Source organism: Nyctereutes procyonoides, unplaced genomic scaffold, assembly GCF_905146905.1.
Source record: "Nyctereutes procyonoides isolate TBG_1078 unplaced genomic scaffold, NYPRO_anot_genome, whole genome shotgun sequence".
Taxonomy (NCBI): domain Eukaryota; kingdom Metazoa; phylum Chordata; class Mammalia; order Carnivora; family Canidae; genus Nyctereutes; species Nyctereutes procyonoides.
This window is the reverse complement of record NW_026575136.1, coordinates 25,831,541-25,845,833: the sequence shown is the minus strand read 5'-3', so window position 1 is coordinate 25,845,833 and position 14,293 is coordinate 25,831,541. Positions and strand designations below refer to the sequence as shown.

Genomic DNA, 14,293 nt, shown 5'->3' with positions numbered 1-14,293 from the left:
AAGGCTCTGCTGGGATCTGGGGCTCTAACTTCTCATTTGGTTTGGCTAGAAAGTGTAAGGTGATTCAGCAAGATGTGTGTGGCAGTACTAGCCACGTTAAAGCAGGGGTAAAGGTACCCTAGCTAGAGTATGGGGGCACAGTTCACTGAACTTGTGTGCACTCTGCCGCCACAGCCCCCAGACCGAACCTGGCCACTGTGGCTGCAGCTATACAACTCCTCTGAACGTGACATCTGTGCACTCACAGTGGTGACCTGGGTAAAGCAGGGGTGGACCGGAACTGGGTAGGTGGAACCAGATGATGGGGGGGAAAGATCACTATAACTTTCTATGTATCTTGAGGAACTCTACGAATTTATTACAAGTTAAAAAAACATTCAAAATGTTGATGTCATTGTCTTTTCCAGGGAATTGAACTTGTAGGATGTGCAATCAGGGACCATCTGGCATAAGAATGCTGATGTGGAAGTTTACTGGGGAGGAGGGCAGTAGTTTTCATCCCAGAAAAATGTCACTCGCCTTGAGGTTCTTGTAAAACTCCCTTCATATTTCTGCTTTCAACGTGCATAGTGCACATCTCTAGTTGGCATCGGTAGCGGACGGGTGAGAACCATAAACTGTATTGGGCCACAAACTACAATGGTATGGAAGGCAGAGGGGGTAGTGGTCACAGCTTAAGCAGAAGCTAGGATCCCCCTTCTTTAGCACGGGCATCTGTGTTTACCAACTAAACTTCTGCTTTCCTACTACAGATGGGAAAAGATCTCCTCTTGTACCCTAGCTAGGACGCTAAACCAGGAATTGCTATGTCCTTGGGCTAGCAGCCCTCAAATCTTTAAATCCTCACTTTACCAGATGATCTAGGTGAGGTGAGAAGAACACACCCCTGAGCCTGAGCATCAGAGGATCTAGAGAGGATGTGCTCTCCTCCCCAGGCCACGTATACCTTCTAATTGCCTCTCCTTCACTGCCCCACCGGACAAGAGATGAGAGGGATGGGACTCATGGGGCCCATGGTAGGGAGCAAGCGAGACCTGGGCACAGAACCCTGCAGCCCATGGCACTGCAGGGACCTCCAGCTCCTGCAGCAGAGTGGGGAAATGTTCCTGGAACCATGCAGACATGGAAGCTTACAGAGTTTAAAGAGGATCTTTGACAGTGAGTGATTTATAGGTTGGTAAATAGGACAGTGTTGAGAAACACTGCATTAGGACTCATGTTTAATGCCACCTGGTAGAACAGGCACCTCCTCCAAACTAACAAAACCACCCAATACTGCTCTTGCATTAGGCAACCTCTCCGTAAGTGTGACGGCCTCTTTCTCAAGAAGTACTCGAAAAACACACATGACCCTGTTGTTGCTTCTAGGACCACAAGTGCATTTAATCATGTGACACCCTCCTCCTCCAAAAAACAATTATACTGGGGGAAAAGTCAGGTTTCTTAGCTATCCCAATTTAGAGATTCCTAACAAGAAACATAAAAATTCCCCAATTCTTAGATTGTAGATGGCTCACTTCAGTGACCAAAGGAAGTTTTTAACCTTCTGACCTAAGCAAGATACTATCTCAACTACAGATCTGACTCCCACTGCTCCTCAAACAAATCATAAATTGGAGAGCAACACCAGCAAACTACAAACTATTCAAATGAGAAAATAGCTTGTAAATTATGATTTTTTTCCACCCTATCAAGACCATCATCCATAGGTGTGCCTCAATTTACGTAACTACACACACAAAAAAAGCTTAATGTGGACTATAAAAGGTCTGATTTTAAAAGAATATTTAATAAATACAACTATTCAGCATTCACTTACTGAAGATTCAGTTCAAATCTATACTGCTTCATGCTCTTACCTAAAGAAGCAATTCCTTTCATTATTTCCAAAACTATTGGGCCTAGACGACAGAGCTGCAAACATTGCTAAAAGTAGCTGAGAAATAAAATTCATACAAGACCAAAAAAAAAAAAAAAACCACTTCTTGATGTACTTTGTCTTCAGGTAGCTTATCATATTGGTGGTGTTTAGAGCTGTATCTAAAAAGCCTAATAAACTTAAGAAATTTTGAGTGAGCTTTAGGATATATGCAATGTCGACCAAAAAAAAAAAAAAAAAAAAAAAAAAGAAAGGACACGATGCCTAAGCCTTTGAGGAACTTAAAATGTGCAGGGAAGGTCAATTTCATAAGACTATTTCAAAGAAAAATTAAAACAAAAAAATCACAGAAGTACCAAAATTACAGCAGAGAATATACATGCTGTTGGAATTCAGAAGCAGCAAAGAATCTTATGAGAAGACAGTCACAGGTACAATTCTAGAAAACATTATGCAGGAGGTAATGGCATAGGCCAGCTTTGAGTGGAAGATGGGATCTGTGAAGAAAGTGAGACAGGGATTTGAGTCCAAAGACCTCTGGAGGAGGGGCACCTGGGTGGCTCAGTTGGTCAAGTGTCTGTCTTCTGCCCCGGTTGTGATCTCAGGGGTCCTGGGATCCAGCCCCGCATCAGCTCTCTGCTGAACAGGCTAGAGACCCTGCTTCTCCCTCCCCTCTGCCGCTCCCCCTGCTTGTGCTCTTTATGTCAAATAAACAAATAAAATTAAAAAAAATAATAAAAGACCTATTGGAGGCCAGGCTCCATCAGTCACTGTAAGATATGTGATGTGATTAACCACTGCTTTAGGAAGTGGGAAGGCTGGTAGTAGGAAGGCTGAAGCAGCAGAATCCTTTACGAATAAAGTCCCAGAAGAAAATGGTGACAGCAAGGATGAGGGGAAGAGAGGATTAAGATTATCAAGCAAATCAGAGTGATTAAAAGTATAATGGTACCTCAGAGAGAACTGGATTTGGCCGGAAGATTTTTTTTTTTTAATCCTTGATTCATGCTTTTCATTCACATGAAAAGTGACAGAAAGACACACCATCAGCACGCGCACACACACACAAATTTTCAATTTCACTACAACCTGTTGACCACCTACCCCCTTTCCCCAGGCTCTCTGTAAGCCAACCCCTACCAGCTCTTCCAACTTTTGCATTTCTGCTCACCCACTGCAACCAAACCCTGCTATTGCCTCTTTGAACAACCGACAGATCAACAGATATATACATCTTACTCTTTGTTTCCCAAGCATTTTCATACAGGTGATCCAGCTCACCCTCACAGCAGGGTTTTTTTTTAAATATTTTATTTATTTATTCATGAGAGACACAGAGGGGCGGGGGGCAGAGACACGGGCAGAGAGAGAAGCAGGCTCCATGCAGGGAACCCAACATGGGACTCGATCCCAGGACTCCAGAATCACGCCCTGGGCGAACGGCAGGCACTAAACCACTGAGCCACCCAGGGATCCCCCCTCACAGCAGTTATATGCAGGAAATGATCGTGCTATCCCCCCCCCCCCTTTTTTTTTTACTGAGCAGCCTGGAACTTGTAAAGACTAAAAACAACTTGCCAAAGTGACCTCTTTAAAACCTAAATCTGACCTCAAATTATTCCTTGAATAAGCATAAAACAGTTCTAAGGAGCCAAGCCAAGACATTTAGAAAGGAATTCAAGGCCAAATGTCCCCTGGAGCATAGGAAGGACAGAAGGGAAATGGCCTACCAAGTGCCCAGCAGCCCTGCCACCTGTAACATCAACACACGAATAGGCATTTCCCTTCTAGAGTGACTGTGTACATAGACTGCATGAAGGAGGCTTTGTGACAAAGCATTCTCTGTGAGTAAAAGGAGTGCTGTTACTCAGTCCTCCATAATGGGGAAAAAAAAATGTCGATAAAAGCAAATCTCAGTCTGCTTCCAGGGTAGTGCATGTCTTTTTTGCTTCTCTCTTTAAAAAATTTAGCTGAATGCTTCTCAAGGAAAGACAAAAATAATCTTAAAAATTGGCCAATTTAGTAAGCTTCTATTTTTTTGAAAAAATATTTTATTTATTCATGAGAGACACAGAGAAAGAGAGGCAGAGGCAGAGGGAGAAGCAGGTTCCTCGCAGAGAGCCCTATGCGGAACTCGATCCCAGACCCTGGGATTATGCCCTGAGCCACCCAGGCATCCCTAATAGCTTCTATCAAAAAAACATAAAATGTTCCTTTATTGTGCATGAATTACAGGAAGTGCTCTGAAGTAACAAAAAGCCATATAACTTAACCACAAAACAGTTTTAAATTATAGAAAAGTTTCCTAACTAAATGTGAAAACTGGATAAAGATTTAAGTAGATTATGGCTGCATGGGAGTTAATGATATTCCAAATTCATAAGATGTATATAGTCTCCATTCCTATTCCCGTGCCCATTATGGAGAGAATATGTATTTTAATAATTTGTGACCCAGAGAAATGCTTCCTTTGGTTTTATATGTAGCATACCAGATCTTCACAATGTAAATATTAAAAATAAATGCCCTAGGGGTCCTGGCTGGCTCAGCTGGTTAAGGGTGTGACTCTTGCTTTCAGCTCAGGTCATGATCTCAGGGTCATGGGATCAAGCCTGGAGTCTGGCTCCACACTCAGTGCAGAGTATGCCTGAGATTCTCTCCCTCTCTCTCCTCCCACCCCTTGTGCTCTCTAAAATAAATAATTCTTTTTAATTAAAAATAAATGCCCCAAATAAATGTCTCAAACACGATCTTTCCAATTACCCATCCTTCCTAAACACCAAACGAGCTAGAGATATGGTAAAAGAGAACTGTATGGAAAATACTACATCATGAGCATGGGCTTTTAAGTAGGCAAGGAAAAAAAAAAAAAAGCCCATTCCTGAAAACAACTGATACCACAATGTGGATGGCTATATCTTAGTGGAAAAGAAAAATGCATTGACCATCTTCCTCAACAAAATTCATGCTCAAGACAGTATGTGAATTATTTTATATCTTATCTGTTAATTCAATCACCACGACCTCAAAAGAGAGTCATCCCCATTTTGCAGATAAGATTGAGGCTCAGGGATTTAAATAGCCTGGTTAATGTCAAAGAGCAAGTGGCAGAGCAGGAACGTAAGCCAACTCTAGTGCTAAACAGGCTGTCACTCTTCAACACACTTCCTGTCCCCTCCCCCCCTCCAAAAATCACAAAAGGTAGTAAAAACAAAAGACGTATATACATATCACATAGTTAACACGATGGAAGCTTCTTCCTCTCCATCTCCACCACCCTCGCCTCCTATTATGATCTGAGTAAGACCTTCCCTGAGTTCTTACCTGAGAAAAATCACTACACAAAAAAATATAAGTAACTGGAGGAGGATACCAGTAACTCCCATTTGCTACTAAAACAATCCTCAATTCCTGATATTCTAAAAGCCTCTTCCAAATGGCATTTTTTAACTGAACTGCTTTTATACTTCGCTGCAGCCAAACCAACAGAAAATTTCTCGTAAGATAGGTTTGGCTCTGCTCCCCACTGATTCTTCTACCACCACCTTCCAAACAAGACTTAACTTTTACTTATAATTGCTAACATTTATCAAAGATCATGTGCCAGACATTATCCTACAAGTACTCGTTCATTTAATCCTAACAATCTCACATAAATATCGTTCTTATCCCCATGGTATGAGGAAGGAAAGCTGCCTCAGCACTCACTACTCCAGTGTTACTGTTCAGTTTAAAACCTCCCTGTAGTGGCCAACAATTAAATTAAGGTATTTATTACCTGGGAGATTAGAGCTATTTTTTTTAAAATCACTTTTAGAAATCATCTTTTTAGCGCCTAATAAGAGAAATCCTGACCACTGACCTCTCCCCTCTCAAGCTGTGCTCTCACTAGAATTAAGGTTGTCACATACATATTCAAATGATCTTAGAGTAGGAGCATTTACTTAGTTAAAACTCATTTCTGAAGAGTTCTCTTTTCCAGGCCCCCAACAGGATCAGTACGTTATCTGTACTATTAAAATGCGTTGAGATACTTGCTCCGTCCAGGACCATATAAACTTATGCTATGAGAAAGTAACAATTTTGCAAAGTCTTCTTCTTGAGTTATTTCCACAGATTTTTTGTAAAGACAATGGCCACTTAATTCTTGAGTTCAAGCACGTTTTTTTGAGTTCAAATAACCCTAAATACTATCTACTACACTAAGTACTACCTAACGTTTTCAGTTTCTATGTTTTATTCAGCTATTTGCCAAGCAACTAAGTTTTGAGGATACTGAAGACACCTCCAGAGACAGGCGCCACCATACCAACAGTATTAACCACTGTTGAAAAACATACAACGACAATCTATGCATTTCAGGTTTTTCTGCCTTTGCGTTGCTAATTGGGGGTTAAATCTCCAAAATCAGAATACCCATTTTCTTGGACAGCTAGTGTCTTCAAGCACGCAAAGATAGGAAGCTTGGCTTTCTCTTTTCAAAGAAACAACAAAACCAGCATCTGTACTCAGTTTTGTTGCTGCTGCTGCTGCTAACGTGCCACTTGGTTTGGGTTCCTAATGCAAAGGGACTCGTTTTTTTAAACCACCCGTCGTCAGCTACCCCACACGGGCGGGCGGCCCGCACGCAGCTCCGTTAAGCGGGCGACCTCCAGAATCACCACCTCCAGGGCGGCTCGGGCGCCCCGCGCGGGCTGGATGCGGTGGCGGCTGCAGACCAGGAACCTCGTGCACAAGCCTCCACGAGGCGATGCTTGTTGTCATCGATGTGACATCTGCTCCGAACCGCACGGTACCATCCGACTCGCATAAGAAAACTCGAAAATATTACTTCTCAATGTGAAATTCGACTTGAACCTTCATTTTTCTAAAATGACCTCATCAGTACACACCAGCGGCGGGCGTGCAGAGGCGCTGCGGGCGCCGGGAAAGCCTTCGGCGCGCGGGGCGGCGCGGCGGGGCGGGGCGGCGGGGCCTACGCTCACGCTGCAGGCAGAGGCGGCGTTCCGCTCCACGCGTCTCGTACCGGCCAGGGCAGCCACAAGCACAGGGGCTCCTGGGCGGCGGCCACACGCGGGGCCCGAGAGGTCACTTCCGGGACAGGCGGAGGCCGCGCACTAGCCCCGCGGCCGGCCCGGGCCTCCCCCCACGTGGTGCGCGCCCGGCCCGCGGGGGCCGCAGGGAGCCCCGGAGGCGGGGCCCCGCCTCGGCCCGCCCACCCGGGGGCGGGGCCTGCGCGCCAGTCACGTGGGCGGCCGCGGCCGCCATCTTGCGGGGAGGGGGCGGAGGGAGCCCCGAGGGACGGGTCCCTGAACGCTCTGCCTGTGCGCGGCGACGCGTGACCGGGGCGGGGAGGGGGGGAAGGGGGGGGCCCTGGGACGTGCCAGACTCGGCGCCTCCCCACAGACCCGGGGTGTGGGCCCTGCCCCGCCGGGAGCGCACCGGCGGCGGCGGAAGGCCGAGGACCAGCTGGTCCGGGCTGCGGCGAATCGAGATGCGAATCCACCCACCCCCATCAGCCGCCTTGGGAGTGACAGCTCGGGAGCAGCAGGATCCGCGGAAATGTCCTCAGGGCCGGAACGAGCGACCGCTGAGGGCCTCGGAGTCCGCGCCAACAGCAGAAGCTGCGGAGCCACAACAGTTTCCGGAGACCTGAACGATGGGTGCCGGTAACCCTGAGCTACACGGGAAAAGTCCAAGTCCATCACGCCGCCAGGGTCTAAAAATAGCCGTCAGCGTCACCTGTAGTACGCGTGTCCCCTAGGATTTACCCGCCGGCACAGGGCACTGCCCGAGAAGTGACGGGGCGCTGAGGGCAACGGCAGGACGCCCAGCCTCACTCGGCCCACTCCTCCCAGCCCCCCGGTTGCCAGGAAAAGCCACACACCGCAGTCAAGATAAAAACCTCATTACTCTAGTTTGCACGCACCTCTCCTTTTCTCTAGTCGCCTTCCGACCCTCTCTTTACAAGTACGATTTAAAGGAGAAAAAAACAAACTCCTCGCAGTTAAACTCAGAAATCGGTTAGCCTTGTTGGAATGATATGAATGGAATGATACAACCGTTCCACTGTGGGACATTTTCATGTATCTACGCTCTAAGGTCATCTTTACAGTATATAAGAATTTTTTTTAAAAAATAAGACACATGTATTGCTCCTGATTTCAGGCTTTCTTCTCCAAAAATAACAGCAGTGGCTTAAAGGACTTTTTGGAATTAGTTCAGTGACTAGGCTAACAGTGGAAGAGGGCTTTTACCAACAGTATGCACAGCTGCATATTTGTAGTAAATACACACTAGAAAATCTGAAGCTCACCAGGAAAATACTGGGTTACTAGCATTACTACACTGCAGTCTGATAAAATATTTCCTAAAATGTGAGTTAGTCACTTCACAGAAGCCTCCTTTTAAAAAGGAAGGGGCTGCCTCGATTATCACTAAATCCCTTCCAGCCCCCACATTCCTGGATTCAATGGGTGGGTATTGAGTCCACACAGCCCTCAGAGAAATACTATGCCCAGTTTTAGTTCCAGAGTATTGAATGACAGCAGATACATAAGTTGAATTAACTTTCAAGAAAGTAAGGTGGGGGGAATCCCCCTTTCCAATAGATCATCCTGGAGATCACCTGAATTGAAAAGCATGGCAACCAAACTACTACCTTTCAAGTGGCCGTAAACAACGAAAACAAACTTACTGCAGCTAGTTTTTACTCTAACCGAAACCTACTCTCCTCTCCTCCATTAAATTCTTACAATGAAGGACTTTATTTGGGCCTAGATTATTATTAAACTGCTTTCGGGGCTCTATAAAATTTCACCTTCTTTAATGTTGGAGACAAGTGACTCAACTGGATTCTTGTCTCCTACATTTTGGTGTTTAACAACTTTTACAAAACAACACTTATGCCAACTACTAAAAGCCCAGCAAATACCCCCGGACTCAAATCTGCAGGCAAGACTCTAGTCCCACAGAAAATAAGTTATGCCAGTGGTAAAAGATGTAAGCAGCCCGCTCTTGACCCAGACAACCTGCGCTACTGCTCCTCTAGCTTGAGTCAGTCCGCAGGTCTGCACGTCTGGTTTTCTCTGGGAACAACACGCTTGCAGCAAGAGCCAGAAGCCCGAACGAGCCTCTTAATAAAACTCAGGCCTTCACTGAGCAAAAAAGGCCCACCCAGCCCCTTTGTGCTGAAGACCAGGGCAGCAGCCGGGAGCGCACCTTCAGGACACCTCCGCGCGGGCTTAAGGCAGAGCTTGAGAACTGTAACCAGAGCGCCAGATGGCGAGAAAGAGGAGGCGCTGCCCGGGGCCAGGCTGAGGCCAACACAGTCACCTCTAGCGCTTCACCTCTCCCACCACCTAGGGCGAGGGATGCTCCAGGCCAAAAATGTCCCGAGACCCTTCCTCCGAGACGGGGACCAGGCTGGGAGCTCCATGTTTTCCGTGGCAACTCCGGCACGGAAGAGACTTCTAGAGCATTCTGTTATGGCGGGTGCCTGAGTGTGCACGGGTGGGGGGGGGGCGGGTGCGGCGTAAGGGTTGGAAGAGTGGAACCGAACCGCCCAACAGAACGAAAATGAGTGTTACGGGGCTGGGAGCCGTGGGGTGGGGATTCCGAGCCACCTGCGCCGGGCTGCGGCTCGGCCAGGAGGCGTCCGAAAGCCAGGCCAGGGAGGCCGCCGGGGCGGTGACCGCAGGGAGGCTCGCGCTCGTGCTGGGAGGCTCGCGCGCCTTACCTGGGCCCCGGGGCTGGCAAAGTTGCTCGACTCCACCTCCACCTCCGCGGCCTCGGGGCCCCCGCGGAGCGCAGTGCGGAGCCTCTCCAGGTGCTCCCTCAGGGTGACCCGCTGGTGGAAGGAGAACGCCGGGTGCAGCGAAGCCATGGTGAAGAGCAGCAGCAGTTCCTCCTGGGCCCTGAAGCCCAACCCGCCGCCCGGCCGGGGCTCGGCGCCGCTGCCTTCCGGGCCGGACCCGTCCTTCTCCGCGTCCTCCTCGCCTTCGCCGTCCTCCCGGCGCTCGCCGGGCTCGTCCTCCGCGCCTCCCCGCGAACCCTCACCCCGAACCGCGCGCAGGCTCTTGAGCACCGAGTCCACCTGGGGCAGGAGGCGGTGCAGGCGGCCGGCGGCCTCACGGTTCTCCGAGCCCAGCAGCGCCAGGTAGACGATGAGGCGCGAGCGCACGGCCGGCTCTCGGAAGTCGGCCAGCGGCCCCGGGTCCGAGAGGCCGTTGGCCTTGGCCTCCGAGTCGCGCAGGTAGTGGTAGTCCTTGCGCGCCAGGTCCTCCAGGCACGAGCCGAGGAACCGCAGCTCCAGCGGGTTGCACAGGTCCAGCAGCCCGCACATGAACTCCAGGCGCTGCGCCGAGCCCAGCACCAGCCCGAACCACTCGTACACTCGCTCCTGCTCGCGCAGCGCCGCCGCGGGCCCGCCGCCGCCGCCGCCGCCGCCGCCCGGCATGCCCGCCCCCGCCGCTGCTCCGCCAGCAACAGGCGGCCCGAGCCCCCGGGGCGGCGGCGGGGGCGGCGGCGGCGGCGGCGGGGGGCCCCGCGGCGGGCCCGCGGGCGGCGGCGGCGGCGGCGGGGGGCGGCAGTCTCGGCGGCGGCGCGGCGGCGCCTTTGCGCCGGGCCGTGCGTCTGCCTCGGGCTCCTCCGCCTCGGGCGGCGGCTCCACGGGGTGCGTCGGCTTCAGCGGCAGCTTCATCCTCAGCATCCTCGGCTAAGGCGGCGCGGACATGCGAGCGGGGGCGGGCAGGCGGGCGGGGCCGGGCGGGGGGGCGGGGGCCGAGGCGGCGGCGCGGCCGTCAGGAGCGGGGCCCGTCCATGCCGCCGCGGAGGGCCGGGGCCGGGGCCGGGGCCGGGGCCGGGGCCGGGGCCGGGGGCGGGTCTCGGCCGGCGAGGGGGGCGGCGGCCGGCCGGCGGGGTCGCCGGCGTCGTCTTCCCGGGCCGGAGGCGGGGCGTGCCCGCGGCGGCTCCTCCCCCTGGGCTCCGCGCCGGCCCTGGGAGCCCGAGCGCGGGTGGGAGCGAGCGAGCGAGCGAGTTCTCCTTCCTCCTCCCTCTCTCCCGTCGTCCGCACTGGGCTGGGGCGGCGGCGCCCGAGCGGTTCCCTCGCGAGCCGGTGCGGACCCAGCGGCTGGGAGAGGAGGAGGAGCGGCCGGGCCGGGCGGAGACGCTTGCGGGCTCCGCGCAGGCGGCCCGGCCAATCAGCGGCCGGAGGCGACGGTTGCGCGTTTCCCCCGCCCCCGGGGCCGCCTCCCGGGGAGGCCACGCCCAGCTGCTCCGCCGCCGCCTCCCTCTCCCGGCGGCTCCCGCGCGGTCCTAACCCCGGGGCTTGCGGCTGAGGGTAGGAGGCGGGCGGGGCCGTGGGGCGGAGGCGCGGAGGCGCCGCGGCGAGGCGCGCCCGGGCGGCCGGAGCGTGCGGGGCCCGCGAGAGAGGCCCGGCCGAGTCGTCGCTCCTTCTCCCCGGCCCGAGGCCGACTCCCGACCGCCGCCTGCCCTGCCGGCCCTCCGCCCCGGCCGCGGGGAGCGTGTCCCGGGAGGCGGGAGGCTCCCCCGAGACGGGCTCCTCCAGCCCTGCCCGCCCGCCCGCCCGGCCGACTTCGGGGAGTCGCGGCGGCGCCGCTCCCACCGCAACTTCGCAGGGACGGGGTGCGCTGGCGGGCTGGCTCGCGAATGGAGGCGCCGGCTCGGGAGGCGGGGCCGGGGCCGGGGCCGGGGCCGGGGTCGGGGTCGGGGCGCCGGGGCGGAGGCCGGGGCCGGGGACGGGCGAGCGCCCCCGCGGGGTGCTGGGCGCTCGGCGCGGCGGTGGGACGCGCGGCCCCGGGGCTCGGAGGGGGCGCTGCTGGGAGGGGGGGGGCGCTGCTGGGAGGGGGGGGCGCTGCTGGGAGGGGGGGGCGCTGCTGGGAGGGGGGGGCGCTGCTGGGGGGGGGCGCTGCTGGGGGCGCCCCTGGCCTCACCGCCCCCTCTGAGCTCTAACGCTCTTTGGAAGTGTTTTCCACGGCGGTTTAGCAGGAGTCCCTCTGCGCCCCCCTCCCCCAGCCTTCATCTTTTGGGGATCGTTTATCTGCTAAATAACATCTCTCTGCCTGACTCTGACATTTTGAGTCCTTGTGCCGGTGTAAGCTCCCTGTGACTCGGGGAACTTCGCAAGCTACCGCCTTGACACGCTTTCAACATGTTTTTTTAAGTATTATTACGATTTTTTAGGTTTCAGGACCTTCAAAAGGTCTCGCGCGCACAGTAGCTTTTTTTTTTTTTTAACATAGCCCCACTTTTTAATACCCATCTGGATCATCTGAGGGTTGATTTTTAAAAGGTGGATTTGCTTTTAAATCCTTAATGGTTTTAAGTCCCACTACAGCTATGTAGCAGGAGCATGTACGAAATAAGAACGACACTGTAACTCTGAAGTGTTAGGACATCTGTGGGAGAGCACACCCTGAGACCTCCCTCTCTCTCTCTCTCTCTCAACTTTATGCCCTAAGAAGCTAATTTATAATTGAATACAAGGCTAAACTGCAGCCTAAATCCGTTTTCAGCAAGGAAATAGGGAGAGGGAATTATTTTCAACACATTTGAGATTGGCAAGGTATATGAAAGCCATTCTTCCGTGTAATTTACTATTTCCTCGCATTCTCTGAGTGTAATGTAGAAATCACCGGGGTCAAGAGGAAACGTTGTAAGGACTTTTATTAACAATCCTTGCTCCCTTTTTGCTGTCCTCTCCAGTACCCATGGAACATGCTACCTTATCTACCTCCCACATTTCCAAAGCTTAGGCTGAAATACTTTGAGGCAACCAATAATTATATTAGTCTAGCTAGCTACCCACCGCTTCCGATTGAGTCACCTGTGTAGATCCAGATATCTCCTGTAGTAAGATAATACTTTACGTTGGAGGGTGAGTTTTACATTTGACCCAGGTAAAGGTCTTTACATTTTCCTTGGCAACAAGAAGCCGTTTGGTAGGAGCCCTCCTACCTCCTCCCTCCAGGAGTGATACCTGGCCCATAAATTCTATATTAGACCAGATTTGTAAAATATAATGAAGAGTTTTGTCCTATCCTTGGCCAATATTAGAAATTCAGTGACCAAAGCTTTTGCACATATATGACATACGTACAACGACTTAATGATTCTGGTTATCAGCCATCAGTGGGACAATTTGCTGTTTATCCCCCCAGTGTGTTGTTTCAGAGCCCTATCTCCGTACTGCAGCTCACTAGACCAAGCTTCGACTTTTTTCCCCCACCCTTTACAAGTGAGAAAAAGAACGCATCCATTGGGGAAGAGGGACGTACTGCTCCAGTGCTTTTCTGGGAGTGGCTCAGGTGGAAACCCCAGGATGAGGTGTGTGTTTAGTTGGGAAAAACTATCCAGATGATTCTAATAAGACGCCCTGGGAAGGTATTCCTCCCACCAGACCTACCTGTTGAGAACACCTGCTCTAGATTGTCTGGTATTTTACATATTCCCTGGATAATTACTCAGATGGGCCAGATATTATTGGTACTGTGGTAATTAATGGTGGGTGTGCATTTATATCTAAGTTGTTCACAGAGGGATAGATACCATAAAAGACATCTTTTAAGAACCCAAAGTGCTATTGTCTCTTGTCTCTAGATAATATTTAAGGCCTATTCAATACAGTATTTAATGCATATTCAATGTGTCTTATTTGCCTCTTTAGCAATGAAAGATGATGCTATTGACATTTCTGTCCAAATATTTATATATAACCAGAAGACTGGTTTCAAGTTAAGATTCTACTTTGGATTAAGACACTAGCCAGTGATTGAAGATTGAGGAGACTTTGCAACACTCCCTTTTGCAATCGGGTTACTGTAAGGAATTTCAGTAAAAGCACAGTTAATTGGATAGTTCAGAGCAGACTAATAATGGTAGCAACTCTATAAGAACGATGCCAGATACAACTACTTCTAGCTCAGAGGAAGCAGCTAATCTGATCCATACTAAGAATTTGTTCTTTAAGTCTTTGTGAATGTTTGCTCTCTCTCCCAATACCCCTCTCTGTTTCTTCCATTAGAAAATAAATATCTTAGCATCCTATTTTATACTCAATTTCATATTTTGGTATCTAAACACGGTAGACATTAATAAATGTTTGCTGAATAAACAAATTAATGAATAATGCTCCAGGAACCAAAAGTAACTGCCAGCTACTCCTGGGGTCACCGGAATCTTTGTTCATATCTAGAAAGAAAAAAAACACCTGTGTCCCAACATTCCCAGACCAGTCCCGAGATTCGTTCTAAATGAATGGCTTAGGTTACATGCTGATTACTGATTATTCACTGGAGCCACAAAAGTGGAGTCAGGTTCCTCAGAACCATGTGGGTCCTGCCCCCTCCAAAACATCCAAGGCTGTTGGAAAGAAGCAAGGAAAACATGGATGCT

The 14,293-nt window shown here is 51.2% G+C and overlaps 1 protein-coding gene across 1 annotated transcript in view; it reads right to left on the bottom strand.

Annotated features, from left to right (window-relative positions):
- The window catches only part of LOC129495439 (zinc finger CCHC domain-containing protein 2), a 58,405-nt gene extending 47,779 nt beyond the window's left edge, over positions 1-10,626 (bottom strand). Inside the window, exon 1 of the mRNA XM_055302921.1 lies at positions 9,618-10,626. Coding sequence (XP_055158896.1) covers positions 9,618-10,589 — 972 coding nt within the window. The 5' untranslated portion in view covers positions 10,590-10,626. The remainder of the gene's footprint in view (positions 1-9,617) is intronic.
- Positions 10,627-14,293: the final 3,667 nt, after the last annotated feature.